General features: G+C 39.2%; 1 protein-coding gene across 1 annotated transcript in view; it reads left to right on the forward strand.

The window, feature by feature from the left end:
* Nucleotides 1-14,032, forward strand: part of CPSF2 (cleavage and polyadenylation specific factor 2) — a 33,838-nt gene that overhangs the window by 12,533 nt on the left and 7,273 nt on the right. The window contains exons 8-11 of the mRNA XM_017857963.1: nucleotides 646-833; nucleotides 1,489-1,779; nucleotides 12,991-13,091; nucleotides 13,762-13,962. Coding sequence (XP_017713452.1) covers nucleotides 646-833; nucleotides 1,489-1,779; nucleotides 12,991-13,091; nucleotides 13,762-13,962 — 781 coding nt within the window. The remainder of the gene's footprint in view (nucleotides 1-645; nucleotides 834-1,488; nucleotides 1,780-12,990; nucleotides 13,092-13,761; nucleotides 13,963-14,032) is intronic.

Raw genomic sequence — 14,032 nt, forward strand, 5'->3', positions numbered from 1 at the left:
TAGAGATGTGATCTCCCTATGTTGTCCAGGCTGGTCTTGAACTCCTGGACTAAGCCGTCCTCCTGCCTTGACCTCCCAAAGTGCTGGGATTACAGGTGTGAGCCATTGTACCTGGCCACCATTTTATATGAGAGTTTTGGGATATCTGATGGTTTTGGTATTCGTGGGGGTCCTGGAGCCAGTACCCATGGATACTGAGGGATGGCTGTATATATAATTATGTGAGTGTATATATATGTATGTACATAAATTTGGGACAAAGTTCATTGGGATGGATAGGCGAGACCAGGGTAGCCCAGAAACACCAGGCTAGTTACATTTGGCCTAGCCAAACAATTTTCTCAGTGATACACACACCATTTTCCATGTGTATTATAATGTATAGAGTGTTGAGGACTACTGATTTATAATTTTTCAATGAAAAAAGATTGAGAGTTAATGACACTGAATTTCTGAAGAGATAGTTAACAGAATCAAAAGCAGTTGTAATGACCTGAACAAAATTCCTTCATTTTGTACCTGGCCTAGTAGTTGCTTATTTGTAAATTACAGTCTTTCTAATAAAAACAGAGAGATAAAATTATCTGTAATTTTGTAGCATAGTATTGTTATGTTCTATAGGGATTTTACATTCTTGTTTTCTAGCAAATGTCTTGGAAACACTTCGAGGTGATGGAAATGTGTTAATAGCAGTGGACACAGCAGGCAGAGTTTTGGAACTTGCTCAACTTCTTGATCAGATTTGGAGGACTAAAGATGCAGGACTGGGTGTTTACTCATTGGCACTCCTAAATAATGTCAGTTACAATGTGGTGGAGTTTTCTAAATCCCAGGTTTGTTCTCATGTTGTCACTTGTAATAAAGAAGTTTGCTACAGTGATGGGGTCTGTGGAAGTGGGTGTCTTCATTGTTTTTTGGATTTTATTTTTCCCTTGAAGAGATTGTTAGTAATGATGATAACTTGCCATTAACCATTTACTGTTCTGTGTGCTTTAAATGTATTATTTCATTTAATCTGTATTTATTCTACTAAGTAGTTTCCCTTTTGTCCCTGTTTTAAAGATTAGGCAAATTGCTTCTCTTCTCACTCTTTAGTATCCCAGTCTGTAAAATGGGGACAAAAATAGAACCTACCTCATAGCATATACATGTTAGAATTCATTGTCCTTTCTTTTAAATAAGCTTTTTGCCTTGAAATAGCAATCTCTGGGAGTAAGATTTTCATTTAGAACATATACCTTGCCTTTTCAAAAAGATTTAAGGTGATTTATATGTGAAATATAATGCAAAAAATCGGGGGTTTTTTGGATGAAAACTAGGGTGGGATAATCTAATGGGAAATGGAAGCAGAAAATAAGCTGCTTGTCAAAACATTACAAATTTAAGCAACCAGTGGGGGTAAAAGATAGAACTCAGATTCCTTGACTATTAGAGAATATATTGAAGTTATAGGATTTCTAATTCTTGTCATCTTTCCTCCCATATTAGGTAGAATGGATGAGTGATAAATTGATGAGATGTTTTGAAGACAAAAGAAATAATCCTTTTCAGTTTCGCCATCTCTCTTTATGTCATGGTCTTTCTGACTTGGCCCGAGTACCTAGCCCTAAAGTTGTGCTTGCCAGCCAACCTGACCTGGAATGTGGATTTTCAAGGGATCTCTTTATTCAGTGGTGTCAGGATCCTAAAAACTCAATCATTCTAACTTACAGAACTACTCCTGGGACTTTAGCACGTTTCCTAATTGATAATCCTTCTGAAAAAATTACAGAAATAGAGGTAAGCACTTGTATGTGAACTTTACCTTAAGACTGTTTGGGGGATACGTTGTGCATGATGTATAAAAAATAGTGACCAAAAATAAAACTTGAAGTTGTTTTAGGATTTTGATCAGAATTACTCCTGAGAGCCAGGAGTGGTGGTGTGTGCTGTAGTACCAGCTACTTGGGAGGCTGAGGTGGAAGAATCACTTGAGCCCAGGAATCTGAGGTCAGCCTGGGCAACATGCCAAGACCCGACCCCCATCTCTTAAAAAAAAATTACTGTAGAAGAGAGCCTTTAATAGCACAAATTACTGGAGGTTCTCATTCTTTTTTGAGATGGGGTCTTGCTTTGTTACCCAGTCTAGAGTGCAGTGGTGCTGTCATAGTTCCGTGCAGCCTCAAATTCCTGGGCTTAAAGGATCCTCCTCCCTCAGCCTCCCAAGTAGCTGGAACCACAGACATGTGCCACCATGCCTGGCTATTTTTTTATTTTTATTTTTTGTAGAGCCGTATCATTGTATTGCTGTGGATGGTCTCAAAAGAAGTTCTCATTCTTAAACTTTTCCTTGGTACCCTCTAGTTTACCCAGAGGGTAAGCATGTACAATGTTTTCTCAATCTCTGAAAGGTTCCTTTCCTGTCTCTTGCTTAATTTAAATCAGACTCTTTCCTAAAGATGTTCTTTATCCTGTAGCCCCCTGAAGTAATTACTCTTTCTTTCAGTGTTGCATGTACTTTGAACGGAGTACATGTCTTCCTTGTTCTGTATTGCAGCTTCCTAGCTATTTATCTTCCATTTGCAGTTTTTGCCTTCAGACCTGCTGATATGCTGACCCCTCCTTGTTTCTGACATTTAATGATCTCTTGGTCATTCTGTAACTCGTTCACCATTTGACCGATTCACAGTCTTCCTGTCCACTTGTATTCAGGACTTTATTCTCATTGACTTTAGCATCCATGTGTATGATCTGTCCAGTTCTTCCCAGTTACTTGACACCTTATTTCTTAATCTTTTCCTTCATCTTACCTCAGACATCCATTCCTGCTATCATGCTCTCTGTTCCTGTGGTCATGTTTGTAACCTTCTTTTGGCCGAACAGTCTCCAAGCATCTCATTCTGAATTTACAGCTGACTTTCCCTATTATTCTCATGACAACAACTCTTTGGTTCCATTGGGACTTTCAGTTCATGAACCTCACCTTTATACTGTCTGTCATCCTTCCAGCCTTAAACTCAGTGGTTCACAATTAATCAAAATTTTGCAAATATCTTTAACTCTCTTACAATTCTGTTTTAGTCACCTGGAAAGGGTTTGACCTTAGTTAAACCATTTGTTTGGTGTGTGCCTGTACTTAAGCAGCTTTATGTTTCTGAAGTTAAACACTACAGTGTAGACAGATTTGTTTTCACATGCATGACTTCACATCTCAGAAGGGGACCCTACACCAGTACTCAGCATTCGGTAGGATGTTCCCATTCTCACTGTAAGGCAATTTTATATCTTCTTTCTCCTCAAACATCCTGCAGCTCACTCTCAGCCTTCATTCATAGCACATGATCTTGTCTCCAACTTAACATAGAAGTCGAAGCAGTGAGTCAGGAATTCCTTTATCTTTCCACCACTAAATATACTAACTTGATTCTGCATCTGCATTTGCTGCCTCATCTCCTGTTATAGGAACAAGACAATTAGCTCAATGACTAGTATACCCAAAGATCATTTGCTTAATAACCAGCGCATCAATTCTATCAATTTTTCAAAACTAGTATATCATTAAAGTTTGTAGCATTTGATATAGTGGGATGGTTAATAACTGCCAGAGTTGCAAAGGTTTAGGTGACTAAACCTTAACATAAAGCTGTAACATAAAGCAGTATCATAAAGCTGCTTCTCATTTTGTCTTTGTAGCACTCATGTAATTATTTAATTAGAGATAGACTCTCGCTCTGTCACCCAGCCTGGAGTGCAGTGGCACCATCATAGCTCACTGTATCCTCAAACTCCTAGGCTCAGGCTGTCCCTACCCCTCCCCCTAACCCACTCCACCTTGCAAAGTGCTGGGATTATACGTGAACCACCGCACCTGGCCCTTAGCAGTCATTTTAAGGAAAGTTTAGTTTATTAAAAGCTATGTGGTAGGGATATCTGTCTTCCAACTCTACTTAAGAAAAGCATAACATCAGTAACTAAAATCTGAGATATATGTACTATAATTATAGAATTGTTGAGCCAGGATTCTGAGCAAGCACAGCAAAGTAAAATGGTGTCTTTGGGGTTATTTAGTAGCTTGGAAATACAAGGTTAAAAGAACTAAGAAATACTTGAAACAATTTCATCAGATAGGAAATACTGAATTTGAAAATTTTAATTACTAGAAATTAAATTAGGTCTAATAAATTATTTGAGGAATTAGTAAAAGAAAAATGGTTTAAGTTTGGGAAAAAAAATAGACAATGATATTCAGAAGCATGCTAAGGAAATGAAAAACAGCCAAAACATCAAATGTTAAGTTTTTGATCTTTTTAATAACTAATGCTGATGCTCAGGGACCTTTTCTTGCTCACCTTCTTAGCGATAGTTCCTTTGCAGTTATCCCTCCTATCTTCATTATCTAGCAGCTTTCCCTCTACTTGATCACATCCAAAACAATTTTTATTCTTCCCCTACTCCCAATACTATTCTTCTGTCTTATCTCAGAGAATGCAGCAATTCCCACATATTCAAGCCAAAAATCTGGAAGTTTAAAAAATGTTCACTGAAGTATAATATATACTGAAACCTACGTTAAGTGTATAGCATGATGAATTTTTACAAATTGAATGCACCTGTCTAGTCTGTACCCTGATCGAGAAATAGAATATTTCTATAGCGTGTTGGGCAGAGCCAACTAAGGTAAAAAATAGAAATGTAAAAAAAGAAATAGAGGACTGGGTGTAGTGGCTCACGCCTATAATCCCAGCAGTTTGGGAGGCAGAGGCGGGCAGATCACGAGGTCAGGAGTTCAAGACCAACCTGGCCAACAGAGTGAAACCCCGTCTCTACTAAAAATACAAAAAATTAGCCAGGCATGGTGGCGGGTGCCTGTAATCCCAGCTACTCGGGAGGCTGAGGCAGGGGAATTGCTTGAACCTGAGAGGTGGAGGTTGCAGTGAGCCAAGATTGCACCACTGCACTCCAGCGTGGGTGACAGAGCGAGACTCCATCTCACAAAGCAATAAAAAACACATACAGTTCACTATCTTAATCATTTTTATGTGTACAGTACAGTAGCGTTAACTATATGTACATTGTTGTATGACAGATCTGTAAAACTTTTTCATGTAGCAAAACTGAAACTCTGTACCAATTGGATAACAACTCCCAGAGAGATCTTTTAAACATTCATCATTTCATGTCATTCACTTGCTTAAATGGCTCCAAAGCCTTCCTTCTTCTCTTTCAATAACATCCATACTACTTAGGCAGGCTTCTTAGATCCCACATGATCTAATCCCACCTACCTTTTGACCTTAGCTTATTCCACTTTCTCTATGCCCTGCAATGCATCGGGATCTTTGCACTAGCTGTTCTTCTGCCTATAGTGTTCTCTCCTGGCTTTGTGTGTGGCTGGCTCCTGGTCATTTAGGTCTCAGGTTAAACCTGAGGCCTACCCCTTCAGGTACACCTTTGACTACAGATTTAAAATACCTACCTGGTTTAGCTGCCCATCACCTTACTTGAATTATTTTTCCTAGCACTCGTCACCATCTGATGTATTCCTTGTTTGTTGTCTTCCTCTTCCCACCATCAACTAGAATTTGAATTCCATGAGAAAAAGGCCCTTGTTTTTCGGTATCTTTAGCACCCAGAACAGTGCCTGACATAGTGGAGGCCCTCAGTAAGAGCATTGGTTGAATTCATGAATGATCAAAAAAGTGAATATGGAATAAACCAGATTTCTGATTGTGTTAGACAAGAAAAATTTACCAAGTATGGTATTTTTTCATCTGTATCTAATGCCCTTCTAAGTCAAGTCTTATTCATTTAGAAAGAGCAAAAATGAACAACGAATAAGGATTAATAGGTTGGAGTAGATTTGGATCAGAAAAAGGAGTAACTTGGAGGTAATACGGTGAAGGAGTAGGAAGAAAAATATTTTAGAGTTGGTTATTCTAGAAATCTGTTTCTGAATAAGCTATTAATCTTACATTTTTTTTTTTTTTTGAGACAGTCTTGCTCTGTCGCCCAGGCTGGGGTGCAGTGGCCGCATCTCAGCTCACTGCAAGCTCCGCCTCCCAGGTTCACACCATTCTCCTGCCTCAGCCTCCCAAGTACCTGGGACTACAGGCGCCTGCCACCTCGCCCGGCTAGTTTTTTGTATTTTAGTAGAGACGGGGTTTCACCGTGTTAGCCAGGATGGTCTCGATCTCCTGACCTCGTGATCCGCCCGTCTCGGCCTCCCAAAGTGCTGGGATTACAGGCTTGAGCCACCGCACCCGGCCAATCTTACATATTTTAAATGAAAAATAAGATGGAGAGAAAAATTTGTTATAGCAACAGGCATAAACTAAATCACAGAGGTAAATACTTTGTTAAAGATTATTGGTGGGTAAAAGGCATCTATGTAGGTTGCTAACTGTTTTAAAAAATAATCCCACTATTTTCTGAATGAAACTTATTTTCAAATAAGTTATTAGGCAAATGTGAGATGCCAGATATAAACATGTATTTACTTTTTTATTTTAACTTCTTATTTTTTTGAGACAGGGTCATGTCATTCCCTGTCACCCAGGCTGGAATGCAGTTGCCTGATCATAGCTTACTGCAGTCTTGAACTCTTGGGCTCAAGCGTGCCTCCTGCTTAAGCCTCCCAAGTAGTTAGCACTGCAGGCATGTGCCGCCATGCCCAGCTAATTAAAAACATTTTTTATAGAGATGGGAACTTGCTGTGTTGCCCAAGCTGGTCTTGAACTACTGGCCTCAAACAATTCTCCCACGTTGGCCTCCCAAAGTGCAGGGATTACAGGTGTGAGCCACTGCTCCTGGCCTTAAACATGTAAATCACCCATTTATTTTAGACATGAAAATAATCTGATTTTGGTTTAATTTTTTTGTTGTTACTTGTCTCCTATCCCCTTACCCCACTGGGCAGCCCCTGAACTAGAATAGTCTCAGAAAGATCCCCGTTTTTTCATTACTTTTAATTTTGAAAAAATTTCAAACAGGAAAGTTACAAAATATTATACCCAGATTCCCCAATTGTCAACATTTTCCTGGATTTGCTTTATCACTTATATACACATGACACAATATTACTTTTTCTGAACCATTTGAAGAAAAATTGTAAATATTTCATCATTATCTCTAAATATTGCCAGTGTGTATTACCTGAAAACAAGGGCAATCTCCAGCAAAACCATGTTACATCCATTGAAATCAGGAAATCAACATCGATACCATCCTACCATTTCACCCACTGACCCCATTCAGCATTTGCCTTTTACCGATGACCACGTTGTCCTTTATAATTACCCTTTCCTTTTTTGTCCAGGTTCCCATCCGTGACTACATACTGCATTTAATTGTCATAACTGTTGACATTTTTGAAGCATATATATTCTGGAATTTTTTTTTTCTTATTGATATACTAATATCTGGTTTTTATTATTTTTTTTTGAAAAGAGATGGGAGCAAGGTGTGGTAGTATGTGGCTATAGTCCCAGCTATTGAGGCAAGAGGATTGCTTGAGCCTGGGAGTTTGAGGCAAGCCTGGGCACTATAACAAGGCCTTATCTCAAAAAAAAAAAAAAAAAAAGTATGTGTGTGTATGTATATATGTATGTATATATATATATATATAGAGAGAGAGAGAGAGAGAGAGAGAGAGAGAGAGCGCACGAGAGAGAGAGATGGGACCAAATTATCACATATTGCACATATCCTGAGACTTGTATTTTCACTTGAGTCCTTCTTGAACAATGTAAGAAGATATAAGGTCTACCTTACATGGTACCTGGTATATTATAAACATTTAAATGTTTTTGAATAAATAAATGAATGCTTTTTAGTAATTTTATAATAGTACATTGTATATGTGTACTGTGATTATTTAATCTAGTGGTTCTCAAAAGTGTGGTTTGAGGAACCCTGGGAGTCCCTGAGACTCTTTCAGGGAGTCCACAAGGCCAAAGCTATTTTTTATAATACTGGTAAGATGATATTTGCCTTTTCACTGTGCCTACATTTATACTGATGAGTAAGATCAGTGGTGCATAAAGTCCTTACACCTTGGCCTAAAACTCCACTAGTAGTCACTGCATTTTTCACCACCATACGCTTGTCATTAAAAAAATAAAAAAAAAGCTAGTTTCACCTAAGAATGTCCTTCAGAGGCTGGGCGTGGTGGCTCATGCCTATTCCCAACACTTCAGGAGGCTAAGGTAGGAGGATCACCTGAGGCCAGGAGCTTCAGACCAGCCTGGGCAGTATAGCAAGACTGCCTCTACAAAGTATAAAGGTATATTAAACAAAAGAAATTTGAAAGAGAATATCTTTGAGGGGCCAGACATACTGACTCATGCTTGTAATCCCAGAACTTTGGGAGGCTGAGGTGAGAGGATTGCTTGAGGCCAGGAGTTTGAGACCGGTCTGGGCAGCATAGTGAGACCCTGTCTCTATAAAAAAGAAAAAATGTCCTTGAGGGAATAGTAAAAGTTACTAATATTACTAAGTTCTTTTAGTAAAAGTTTCTTGTCTTTTTTGAGATGAGTCTTGCTCTGTTGCCCAGGCTGGAGTGCAGTGGTATGATCTCAGCTCACTGTAACCTCTGCCTCCCCGGTTCAAGCAATTCTCCTGTCTCAGCCTCCTGAGTAGCTAGGACTACAGGTGTGTGCCACCACGCCTGGCTAATTTTTTTGTATTTTTAGTAGAGATAGGGTTTCACTGTGTTAGCCAGGATGGTCTTGATCTCCTGACCTTGTGATCCATCTGCCTCAGCATCCCAAAGTGCTGGGATCACAGGCATGAGCCATTGCACCTGGCCTAGTAAAAGATTTTTTAAAAGTTGGGTGACAAGATAGGAAGTATTAATAAAGAACTTGCGTTGTGTACTAAAGTACAATGACTGTCTCCAAGAAAAACACTTGTATGTTTATTTGAGTCGTGAGTTAAACTAGCCACTTTTTTCTGGGAACACCTTTTTTTTTGTTTGTTTTTGTTTTTTGTTTTTTGTTTTTGAGATGGAGCCTCGCTCTGTCGCCAGGCTGGAGTGCAGTGGCGTGATCTCGACTCACTGCAACCTCCACTTCCCGGGTTCAAGTGATTCTTCTGCCTCAGCCTCCCAAGTAGCTGGGACTACAGGTGTGCATCACCATGCCCAGCTAATTATTTTTTTTTTCATATTTTTAGTAGAGATGGGGTTTCACTGTGTTGGCCAGGCTGGTCCCGAGCTTCTGACCTCAGGCGATCCACCCACCTCGGCCTTCCAAAGTGTTGGGATTACAGGCATGAGCCACCGCACGTGGCCCTGTTTTGTGTGTGTGTGTTTTTTTGAGTTTGGGTCTCTGTTGCCTAGGTTGGAGTACAGAGGCACAATCATGGCTCACCACATCCTTGAACTTCTGGGTTCACGTGACCCTCCCGCCTCAGCCTTTCTACCAGCTAGGACTATGGGTGTGTTTCATCACATCTGGCTAATTTTTTATTCTTTTTTGTAGAGACTGGGTCTTGCTGTGTTGCCCATAGTGGTCTCGAACTGGCCTCAAGCAGTCCTCTCACCTCCGACTCCCAAAGTGCTAGAATTACAGGCATGAACCACTGTGCCCAGTCTGGAACACCATTTTTATGTGAAATAATGACAGGGTCATTCAGATTTGGGTGTTTGGCAGACATTTTCTTGAAAATTAATACATTGAGCCTGTCACTCTAAAGAAAACAATTGACAACATTTGTTGGCTTAAATCTGATAAAATTCTAACTTTCAAATGAAAATTTAGAATTTTGGAAAACTTATATCCAGCACTGTGAGATTGACAACTTAAACTGAAAAGACTTCTGATAAGATTGGTGGTGATATTTGCAAATGTGATTTAAAAAATATTGTCAACATTTGTAAGATCTGGATAACTTGGTGAACTAGTATATTCTAAATAACCAATTAATTATGTGACAAAATAATGCACAAATTAAAAGATCCATTCAAAATTTACGATACAGACTGGGCGCAGTGGCTCACGCCTGTAATCCCAGCACTTTGGGAGGCTGAGACAGGAGGATGGCCTCAGTCCAGGAGTTCAAGACTAGTCAGGATAACATAGCGAGACTTTGTCTCTAGAAAAAATAAAAGATTAGCTGGGCATGGTGGTGCACATCTGTGGTTCCAGCTATTCAGGAGGCTGGGAGGTAGAAGGGTTGCTTGAACCCGGGAGTTCAAGGCTGCAGTGAGCAGTGGTCATGCCACTGCACTCATCATAGGCCACAGAGCAAGACCCTGTCTCAAAATGAAGAAAAAACCCACAGAGTGTAAGATACATAAAAAGTCTATCAGTATGGTTTCAGGTTCTGCATTAAAACTAACCTTTAAGAAACTACCACTTTCTGAGTTTTAATGTAGTATCAAAGAATAATATCCATGAAAGAACTATTTACATATTTTTCCCTTTCCAACTATACATGTGTGTAAGCCTGGATTTTCTTCGTATACTTTAACCAAAACAGCATATTGCAAGAGAGTGAATGGAGAAGCAAATGTGAGAATCCAGCTGTCTTCTGTTTAGCTAGACGTTAAAGAGATTTGAAAAAATATAGAATAATGCTATTGGCCAGATGCAGTGGCCCATGCCTGTAATCCCAGCACTTTGGGAGGCTGAGGAGGGCAGATTGCTTGACTCCAGGAGTTTGAGACCAGCTTGGGCAACATGGCAAGACCCGGTCTCTACAAAAAAATACAAAAATTAGCTGGGAGTGGTGGTGCATGCTTGTAGTAGTCCCAGCTACTCAGAAGGCTGAGGTGGGAGGATCGCTTGAGGCTGGAAGATTGAGCTGCAGTGAGTTATAATTGCACCACTGCACTCCAGCCTGGGCAATGGAGCAAGACCTTGTCTCAAAAAAATAAAATAATGCCGTTCTTCACACTATCTTTTTTTGCTTTGGAAAATGTAATTTTTTTTTGGTAAAAATTTGTTAATGTTGCCGTGTGGTTTTATTATTATTTATTTTATTTTTGAGACAGAGTTTCGCTCTTGTTGCCCAGGCTGAAGTGCAATGGTGCAGTCTCGGCTCACTGCAGCCTCCATCTCCCAGGTTCAAGTGATTATCCTGCCTCAGCCTCCCTAGTAGCTGAGATTACAGACATGTGCCATCACGCCTGGCTAGTTTTGTACTTTTAGTAGAGATGGGCTTTCTCCATATTGATCAGCCTTGTCTCGAATTCCCGACCTTAGGTGATCCACCCGCCTCGGCCTCCCAAAGTGCTGGGATTAAAGGCATGAGCCACCGCGCCTGGCCTATTGTTATTATTACTTAATTTATTTTTGAGCTGGAGTCTCACTCTGTTGTCCAAGCTGGAATGCGATGGTATGATCATGGCTCACTGCAGTTTCCGCCTCCCAGGTTCCAGCGGTTCTCCTGCCTCAGCTTCCTGGGTAGCTAGGATTACAGGCATGTGCCACCATGCCCTGCTACTTTGTGTATTTGTAGTAGAGACAGGGTTTTACCATGTTGGCCAGGGTGGGCTCGAACTCCTGACCTTAGGTGGTCTGCCTGCCTCAACCTCCCAGAGTGCTAGGATTACAGGTATAAGCCACCATGCCCGGCTGGTTTTATTATTTTTTAATGAACGTAAATATTTTTAAAATTGCTCAGTTTTAATTTCTGATAAGGTAGACATTCAGAAATAGAACCCACAAAAACAAAAGCTCTTTGGAGTTCTCTAATTTTAGGAGTCTGAGGTAGTCCTGAGATAAATATATGAGAACTACTGATTTAATCATTCCATTTTGATGGATTTTAAAATTTTGTCCAGTTTTTTACTATTATAAATATTGCTGCAATGTACTAATGTACTTTTTTTTTTTACACATTTGTGATTGTTTCAGTAGGATAAATTCCTAGAAGTAGAAATACTGTGTCAGATGATAAATTTTTATTTTTAGATGTTAGCACATTGCCTTTTAACATAGTTGTGCTAATTTTCCCACAGACAATGGAAGAAGGTACTCTTTCCCCATGTATGGCATTGCCAGTCTCATAGATGAAAACAATTATGTTTTTTATATTTGGTACTTTTCAGAAATTAGTAAAGTTAAGGGTCTTTTCATGGCCAGTAGTTATGTGTCTTTCTTATTTTGTAAATTGCCTTTCTAAGTGTCTTGTCCTTTTTCATGTGTTGATCATCCTTTTCTTAACTCATTTGGAAGAGCTCTTAGGAAAAAATAGTTTTGTTGGTCACAGTACTGAAGATATTTTCTGTTTCTTTTTTGTTTTCTTTACAGTTTCTTATTTTATGAGGTTTAAAATGTCAAAGGGAGATTTTCTTCATTCATGTTGCTGCATTTATTTATGTTTCTCGTTATGGCTTTTGGGCCTCACCTACTCCAAATTATAAAAATGCTTATCTGTATTTTCTTTTCCTGATTGGGGATTTTTAACCAGTTTGATTGATTGATTGATTGAGACCGGGTCTTGCTCTGTCAGACTCAAGTGATCCTCAGTCTCAGCCGCCTGAGTGCTGGGACTAAAGGTGCGTGCTACCACTCCTGGCTTTTTTTTTTTTTGTGGAGACGAAGTCTCATTATGTTGCCCAGGCTAGTCTCAAACTCAAGTGATTTTCCTGCCTCGCAAAGTGCTAGGATTATAAGTGTGAGCCATCGTGCCCAGCCTCCAGGCTAATTTTTAAATTATTCCTAGAGACAGAGTCAACCAGTGTTGCCCAGGCTGGTCTTGAACTCCTGGCCTCAAGCAGTCCTCCCACCTTAGCCTCCCAAAGTGCTGGGATTATAGGTGTGAGCTACTGTGCCTGACCAACCAGTTTGATGTAAATTAAACCCATTCTAGATGATGTGTGACAGCTCAATTTTAATACTAATCTAAGTAGGACCTATAATTGCATGTAATGGAAATTTGATTAATTTCAGAGGAAAAACATCAGTTTAAAGATGACAGAGCAATTTAGAGATGCGGTGTGTCTCATATCCCACTGCTTTAACCCCCTAATATTAACATTTCCTTTCGTCTGTTACTTTTTTTTAGTTGAGGAAACGTGTGAAGCTTGAAGGGAAAGAACTTGAGGAATACTTGGAAAAAGAGAAACTAAAGAAAGAAGCTGCCAAAAAGCTTGAGCAGTCAAAAGAGTGAGTCATTTTCAGACAGATTATAAACTTATGGATGCAATTTGAGAAGAGTGTGTCTTTGACTTAAATGTTTCATTGAAAATATTTTTAAATTTTCATAAGACTTAATTTTGTTACAGACATCTTTCAAATGTCTAGAATACCAGATCCTGTCAGTGCTAATATTATTATGCATTTATTTGTTATGTTTTATAAAATGTCAGTCCAATAATATTGAATGTTATTCCAGTCATGCTTCACTTAATGATGGGGACACCTTCTCAGAAAAGTGTTGTTAGTGGATTTAGTCATTGTGCAAACATTAGGATATATGTTTACACAAACCTTGATGGTATAGCCTACTGTGTGTCCAGGGTCTATGATATGGCCCATTGTTCCTAGGGTACAAACCTGTACAGCATGTTACTGTACTGAATACTGTAGGCCATTGTAACACAATGTTAAGTATTTGTTTATCTAAATGTATCTAAACATAGAAAAGGTACAGTAATCTTATGGGACCTCTGTTGTATACGTGGTCCATTGTTGTTGACTGACATAACTGTATATTATCATTTGAGTTAATATTGAATTAATAATAATGAGGATTGATTCAGTAATAAATAGATAAATATTAACTTAAAATATCTTTGAAACTTTATGACCTTGATCTATTCTAAAATCCTCCTAGGGCAGATATAGATTCCAGTGATGAGAGTGACATTGAGGAAGATATTGACCAGCCATCAGCTCATAAGACGAAGCATGACTTGATGATGAAAGGTGAAGGCAGTCGTAAAGGAAGTTTTTTCAAACAGGCAAAAAAGTCCTATCCTATGTTTCCTGCCCCAGAAGAAAGAATTAAATGGGATGAATATGGAGAGATTATCAAGTATGTGAGCAAAACAAACTTTTCTCTCTTGCAAATTGGAGGTATTAACTGTGTTATTTTTCAGTTCATG

This window comes from Rhinopithecus bieti, unplaced genomic scaffold (genome assembly GCF_001698545.2).
Source record: "Rhinopithecus bieti isolate Rb0 unplaced genomic scaffold, ASM169854v2 scaffold_41913, whole genome shotgun sequence".
Lineage (NCBI taxonomy): Eukaryota > Metazoa > Chordata > Mammalia > Primates > Cercopithecidae > Rhinopithecus > Rhinopithecus bieti.